The sequence below is a fragment of the Perca flavescens genome, chromosome 4, assembly GCF_004354835.1.
Source record: "Perca flavescens isolate YP-PL-M2 chromosome 4, PFLA_1.0, whole genome shotgun sequence".
NCBI lineage: Eukaryota > Metazoa > Chordata > Actinopteri > Perciformes > Percidae > Perca > Perca flavescens.
In genome coordinates, this window is record NC_041334.1 from 40,553,409 (window position 1) to 40,560,517 (window position 7,109).

A 7,109-nucleotide genomic window follows, 5' to 3' on the forward strand; every position below is an offset into this window, starting at 1 on the left:
TAAAACATAAAAATATAAGGCATTATGCTTAAATGTAATTTTTCCCATTACACACTCTTCTGGTTTCAAGCTTTCCACTAGAGTTTGGAACTCGGCTGCGGGGATATCATGCACAGGGCATGTCAGATTGGTGCTGGGCCAGAAAGGGCCCTGAAAGCCTGTGTGTAAGTGTCTTTCTTATTTTACTCAGAATATGTGCACATATATTCTCCAGGCCCAGAAGTACTGAGTGAACAATGCTCGGTGGCTGAGAGGGAGCATATATATTCTTCTTTCTTTCCCATGGGGCCACCTGGTGGGTTAATCTGGCCATGGCTGTCAAAAAACAAGCAAACTAAAAATCACTTCAGGCAATCATATAGCCAACACAGTAATACAAGCTGAATAATAAATGCATATATGGTATAAGTGTCATAATAACATGAAATTAAATTAAAATGAACGGAACAGTTCTTAAATTCACCAATGGATGTGCCAGGGCCAAGTGGTATAGTGTAAAGTATAGTAGGCTATATATAGTAGTATATACAGTAGTATAGTATAGTATAGTGGTATGGATGCACCCTGCATGAGAGCCTGTGTAAAGTGAAAGAAAAAGACAGTGTACTGTATTTTTCATTTTGATTGTAAGAAATGTTTTGGGTACATCAAAATCAAATGTTTCATGATCATGAAGGATTTTGGACATTTTGGAAAGCACATATTGCACTTCAACCAACAAAGCATATGACCTAAAATGACCATTTGCTAATAACTTTGAATAAAAGTATGGACGTAGACTTGGACAATGGTTTGTGTAAAACAGACAGATTTGGAGCTTTAGGTTAGGCTACATGCTGTGAACAATGGCTGCTCTAACATTTTCTAACATTTCTTCTTATGTAAAAGTAATATACAAACTCCTAGAAGTAAGTCTAGTTCTGTGGATCTGTGGTTCTTGCTTATTGCTTATTGCTTATTGTCAGCTTCACAAATGAAATATATGCAAGTGCGCATAAATGTACAAATCCTGTTTGTGGAGCAGCACGTGGTGCAGTAATGACCTCCTACGTGCAGGGGCGCTGTTTCGCATGCTGTAAAATCTTTATCATAACTGCCACTCGCCTCTCACGCGGAAGCTTATAGTACATCCATGCGCATGCGCGGAAGGAACCCGCCATTAAAGCAATCTCACAACGTGAGTGTTTCGTTGGAGTGCACTCTACTTAAAAAGGTGCAATTTTTGAACATATACCTCCCGCTGGTATTTTCTTGGAAGAATGGCGTACAGGGGACAAGGACAGAAGGTGCAGAAGGTTATGGTGCAGCCCATTGTATCCTTTTTACTCAGTGAATGGAAGACACGGTTGAATTGTTTGCTGCTATAACTTAGCAGCTAGGCTAACCTTTCTCATTAGCTTACTAGCTAACGTTAGCCATTCGTCTCCCATGCTACGAACGAGGGGAGAGTTTTAACAGAGCTATAGGGTGTGAGAGGTACTTATTACGAGCAGGATATGTGGCTTGATTTGAAATACTTTTCCAATCAATTCTGGATATTTGCAGTGCCCTCAAAGGACCGGTGTGTAACGTTAAGTTAACGATACCATAGCACGCTGAACTGCATTCAGCCATTGTGGTATTGTACAGTATGTGGCGTCCCTGACATAGAAGCTACCTGCATTGCTAGTTCGATAGCTCAGTGCTAAATAAGTAGAGTCGGTATCCGTTTAACTTAACTAGATTTGTACGTTGGCTTGTTGACTTCAGCGTGAGAGAAGCCACCAGGCGACGTCATCAGTAACGCTAGTCATCTGACGTCACGTACAGTGACCCTTTATGGTGAAGATATTTATCTTGAGTCATGTGTGTTTGCTTTTGAAACTTGAATTTCCTTGACTTCATGTATCAGAACCTAATTTTCAGGTATCTACAAAATGTAAGTATTTAGTTAACTTTTCCCCCGTATTATTGGATGAATTAGTTTTTTTGTGATGTATGATTAAAATGGAGTTCTAATCTTGGTTGTCCTTATTCCCAGCGCTCACGGATCCAGGTCTGGTTGTATGAGCAGGTCAACATGCGGATAGAGGGCTGCATTATTGTGAGTTATGTTTTTGCTTGAATTGGAATACGTTTGAGTTTTCCCAGTCATTTTATTAACAAATGGGAATGAACAATGCAGGGTAATCATTGAATACGTTAGAGTACTGTAGAGTTAGTAAATAGATTACATATGTTATGTAGGCTGAACAGTGGAGATTCTGAGACCATAGCTGCATCTCATATCCCTAAAAGGAACACGCCGACTTATTGGGAATTTATCTTATTCACCGTAACCCCCAGAGTAAGACAAGTCGATACATACCCTTCTCATCTCCGTGCGTGCTGTAATGCTGTCTGACGGCTCCAGCATTAGCTTAGCCTAGCACAGATCCTGCAGGTAACTGGTTCCAACTAGCCTACTGCTCCGAATTGTGACAAAAGTGACAAAATAACGCCAACATGTTCCTATTTTCATGTTGTGATTTGTATAGTCACAGCGTGTACAAAAAACAACGTAACATGAGACACAGCCATCTTCTAACAGTAAACAAACTGGGAACTATATGTTACGTTTTTTGTACACGCTGACTATAAATCACAACATGTAAACAGGAACATGTTGGCGTTATTTTGTCACTTATTCGGAGCAGTAGGATTGCTAGAACCATTCACCTGCAGGATCTGTGCTAGGCTAAGCTAATGCTGGAGCCGTCAGACAGCCTTACAGCACGCACAGAGATGAGAAGGGTATGTATGGACTAGTCTAACTCTGGGGGTTACGGTGAATAAGCTAAATTCCCAGTAAGTTGGCGTGTTCCTTTTTTTTAAATTGACTCCTCCACTTGCCTCCCTTCCTCATGTCTTAGTCTCCAGGGCCATGAGATGTAGCCCATGTCTGCACTGAAGTTGATGAATCTTGTGATGGACGGCATGAACAGTTATTTTTAGGGGCCGGGAACCAAAGCAGCGTGGACCCTATTGTATTTGCCTGTAGTATTATTATTATTCCTCCTAAGAAATCCATGTTCCCATGCACGAAAACTCACCTAACTTTGCACATAAGTCCAGTCCTATGCTAAACTCAATCAGTGCGATTTGTGTGCTAATTGTCCAGATTGTGGCGCTACAGCAGCTACCTTAAATTCTAAACTTTAAAAACTCATAACAAATCATCCGTACGTGCTACAATGTCGCAACTTATGCCAAACTGTAGCCCCAGTAGAGCAAACATGTTGCTCTGCTGTTACCTTGTAGCAGTTTTGAACTTCTGCAAAACTTGTTTCTTTCAATTGACACCAAATTTGCGCAACTTCATCTTCAGACTGTCCTCCACAAATTTACTATTCAAATCTTTTTTATATTCAAATATTGAACCCACAGTGTATTACAATGTTTTACTCCATACAGTAATGTAAACAAATACTGTAATTTCTTCAACACTAAATCTTTGATCATGGAAAAACCGCATTCAAAGATCATTGTAGATTTGGTGTGCAAAATTTCTGAATTTTATCTCAAAGTGCATTTAAAAAAAAGTTTGAATGGTGTCTCCATCTACACATTACAGTCAATGCAAAATATAGCATCTTTAAACATCAGATTGGCATTTATTAATCTTTTTGAAAATACAACTCAGCAAAGAGAAATGCAGGGCTTAAAGTATTCCGGCACCGTGCTGGATCTCCGGTGTGCGGCTGTGAGGAAAAAACAAAACAATTTGGGAACTTGCATGCGGTTTATTTTTGTGTCAATTGATTTCACCTACCAATCATATGAGAGGAACGCAGATCTAACTAACGCAGGGCTTAAGTACTCGGGTCTGGTGCCCGATTTCTGGCGTTTTTCTATTTTAGAAAAATAAATAAATTAAAAAGTCCACATGGGATTTGTTTTGATGCGCTGGATTTAACCAATCATCGAACTTCCACCTACCAGTGAAACGAGTTCTAGCCAATCAGATGCAATGTAGGGCGGGTCTTTGCTGAAATGTGAGTGCAGTGCCGGTGTGGTCTCCGTGGTAACGCGGCTAAAAAATGGAGGCAAAGTTTATCCGTTTAGCACTTGGTGCCTCAAATTGAGGGAGACCGGCGCTTGCTTCTGCAGCGCATGTTCAAGGAAGACACCGTACGGCAGCAGCGGTAAGACTAGGGTTGGGTATCGTTCATTCATAACATTAATAAAAGTGCCTTGCAAGCTCAGCCTGTCAGTCAGTCATCAGGGCAGAGAAACCACCGTTGTGGCTGCTTGTCTAACAGGAAGTGTAACGTCAACAGCTCCGCGACCACTTTCACCTCGCCATTAATATCATATCGCAGCAAACGCTGTCTGCGTGAAGTTTTAAAAAACTGTAACCGCACTTGAAACCAACCGTGACTCTCTGTGACTTCAACAAAACTGCAGACAGTTTAGTGTGTGTGTGTCTCAGTCTCAGAGCTCCGGTCTGTGTCAATATGCAGAGAGGACCGATAAGCTGACACGCTCAGACTCTTTTGGAACCGAAATTTGGCGCAGAAAGATAAAGAATTATTTCGATACTCATAGGATTGGAGATACCATAAAAGTATCGACGTTTGGTACCCAGCCCTAGGTAAGACGGGGCTGGCTAGTCATTAGATGCTAGTCACAAAGCTTCGGTCCGTGCACTCTGTAATACGAGTATGTTAACGGCAGCGACTGCGCCTTCACTGGCCGACCGTGATACAATACATGTGTGCACATTCATAGCGGAACATGATTTGTCATTAGATGGCCGGTGTGTAAAAGCTATCTGAAGCCCAAACTGCCTTGACAAAGCTGTCTGTTTGGAATCAGCATGGCAGGTATTTAAACATAACGGCCTTGTCCGAGAGTTTAGACCTCTAGCTCTATGAAAAGATGAACAATGCGACATTTTTAATAAATGTAAATAAAGCAGCTAATATCAACGTGGACAAAATCATCAATGTACTAATTTGCTTTTTTGATGATGACCTGGCCAAAGTAACACCTCTAGAAAGTTCTAGTAGTTTTCACAATGATTCATTATATGATATTGTTGCAATATGTAAATCTACATTGACTCTTTATTTAACATATGGTTGGAAGAAGTAAAAATGTATCCCAAAAAAATTATGACTTATTGCGTAATGTCAGAAGGGCTTTAACGGTTTTGCCAGTCAGATTCACTTTAATGATTGCATATTGAAATATTACACTGATCTCGCGAGTTCACATAAAATAGAACCACCAAACCACCACCAGTTATTTTCCATCTAGAGGAGTAGAGTGGGAACAGCTCTGAGCTGCGCTTTCAAGGTGTAGTTCAGGAGATATGATCCGCTGGAGCACGCTGGATTTTATTTTGAAAATTAACCGGATGTTTTATGTTGCTTCTGTGCTCGACTGCCTGTCCTGCACTATCTGCCGTGTGCTGAATTGCTGCGGAGCTCTCCGGCGTCTGGCAAAAATAGAAGCTCTGCCTATCTGCTCCGGAGGGCTGCGGACCGCCGGAGCAGATACTGGGACGCAGCCCTTCTGCAGTCAGTGCAAATTAGGGCTTTGACTCCGAACTTCGTTATTTGAATGTCATTTAAGTATTTAAAAAAAATAATAATGAAAAAAATAATGATATTCAAACAAATATTAGGCAGCCCTTAATATTCTAACCTGTTATGGGCATTATTTTTTGTAAACGTGTTTGCTTGTAAACATTGTTTTCAATTCAAGTTCTGAGGCTTTTTCACGCATTTCAAAATGTAACCTCACGTCGCGGCGACGCACGTCTCTCGGCCGTGGCTCGGTAGCGTTGCATTCCCCCCTAATTCTCAAAGAAGGCTGGTCAGCTCAGGGGCAGGCCAGGGCCGGGTCAGCGGTGTCTTTCTCTGCATGTGAGGAGAGAGCACAGAGGGGGGGGCTGCTCCTCAGTCACACAACAGAAGAGAGAGGAGACTGTTTTGGGGCCACAGAAGAGAAATACCTTGCAACTTTATATATTTTTTTTTCCTACAGAAAGTCGCGAGATTTGTCGCCGTCACACAGGCACACTCGACGCACACACCAGCACACAAGTATTAACATCCGACCACTTAAGTAGGCTACGGTGAAAGCTCCGAACTTCCTGTCGAAAGTATAGTGTTTGTTTAATCCAGGGTCTGACTTTTAATTTAAAAAAGAAAAACTTAAGTTTGATATCAATATAGGTCTTAGTGAAGACATTTAATGGTCAAAATATTATTAATAAATATTCAAATATATTTGAATATTAAACAAATTAACTTCGAATATGATTTTTGGGCAAAAGTCAAAGCCCTAGTGCAAATACACACAGACTTTAATGGAAACCTAATGACTGCAGCCATTCCACAACCGGTGGAAATTAGGAGCAAGACCGGTGGAATGTGGATAAATACTTAATCAGTTTGCTTGAGCCCGTAGCTCTTAGAAAAATACGAGGAATTTGAAGAATATGAAAATGTTACTGCATTGGTACTAATTTGTGGCTCACTGTTTCCTCTGTTAGGGTTTTGATGAGTACATGAACCTAGTTCTTGATGATGCAGAGGAGGTCCACATGAAGACTAAGAACAGAAAGCCGCTGGGTAAGCGTAACCTACCTTTTTTATGTTTTCGTAGCTTTGTCTCTGTTAAGCGTTGCTTTGTACACATGCATAGCAGCACATTGGACATTGTTTCACTGACAGTTAAATCCTTCATCTTGCTCTTCTGATGCTCCTCTCCTTGTGTCTCCCAGGGAGGATCATGTTGAAAGGAGACAACATTACCTTGCTGCAGAGTGTGACCACCTAGGACAATGGAGACGCCTACAAACCTTACCTTTCCTAGAAAGAAATGTTTCCCTCCTTGTTTTGTTTTTGCGAATGATGTTAAGTATGTTTGTGTTTATACAACATGAATATTGTAATTGTAGATTCTTTCTACCACTTGGATTTGAGAATAAAATTTTTTTCTTACAACTTTTGTCTGCATTTGAACATATTCCACTGAATGTTTTGAAACCTCACTTGTTTACAGGAGTATTTGGGTCAATGGGATGGCTACTCTGCCATCTAGTGGCAGACTACACTACTGCAGTGTACCTATGTAGG

The 7,109-nt window shown here is 40.9% G+C and overlaps 1 protein-coding gene across 1 annotated transcript; it reads left to right on the plus strand.

Moving 5' to 3' along the window:
* Positions 1 to 1,115: 1,115 nt before the first annotated feature.
* On the plus strand, positions 1,116 to 6,981 carry snrpe (small nuclear ribonucleoprotein polypeptide E). The gene is made up of 5 exons (XM_028575843.1): positions 1,116 to 1,313; positions 1,892 to 1,918; positions 2,021 to 2,083; positions 6,524 to 6,602; positions 6,755 to 6,981. Exons 1-5 carry the CDS (start codon positions 1,260 to 1,262, stop codon positions 6,808 to 6,810), a joined length of 279 nt encoding a protein of 92 aa, XP_028431644.1. The 5' UTR covers positions 1,116 to 1,259; the 3' UTR covers positions 6,811 to 6,981.
* Positions 6,982 to 7,109: the final 128 nt, after the last annotated feature.

Coding starts and splice junctions, on each gene's coding strand:
- snrpe (XM_028575843.1), top strand. CDS start 1,260: ATGGCGTACAGGGGACAAGGACAGAAGGTGCAGAAGGTTATGGTGCAG. Junction 2,084..6,523: donor GGATAGAGGGCTGCATTATT/GTGAGTTATGTT, acceptor TTCCTCTGTTAG/GGTTTTGATGAGTACATGAA. Junction 6,603..6,754: donor TAAGAACAGAAAGCCGCTGG/GTAAGCGTAACC, acceptor TGTGTCTCCCAG/GGAGGATCATGTTGAAAGGA.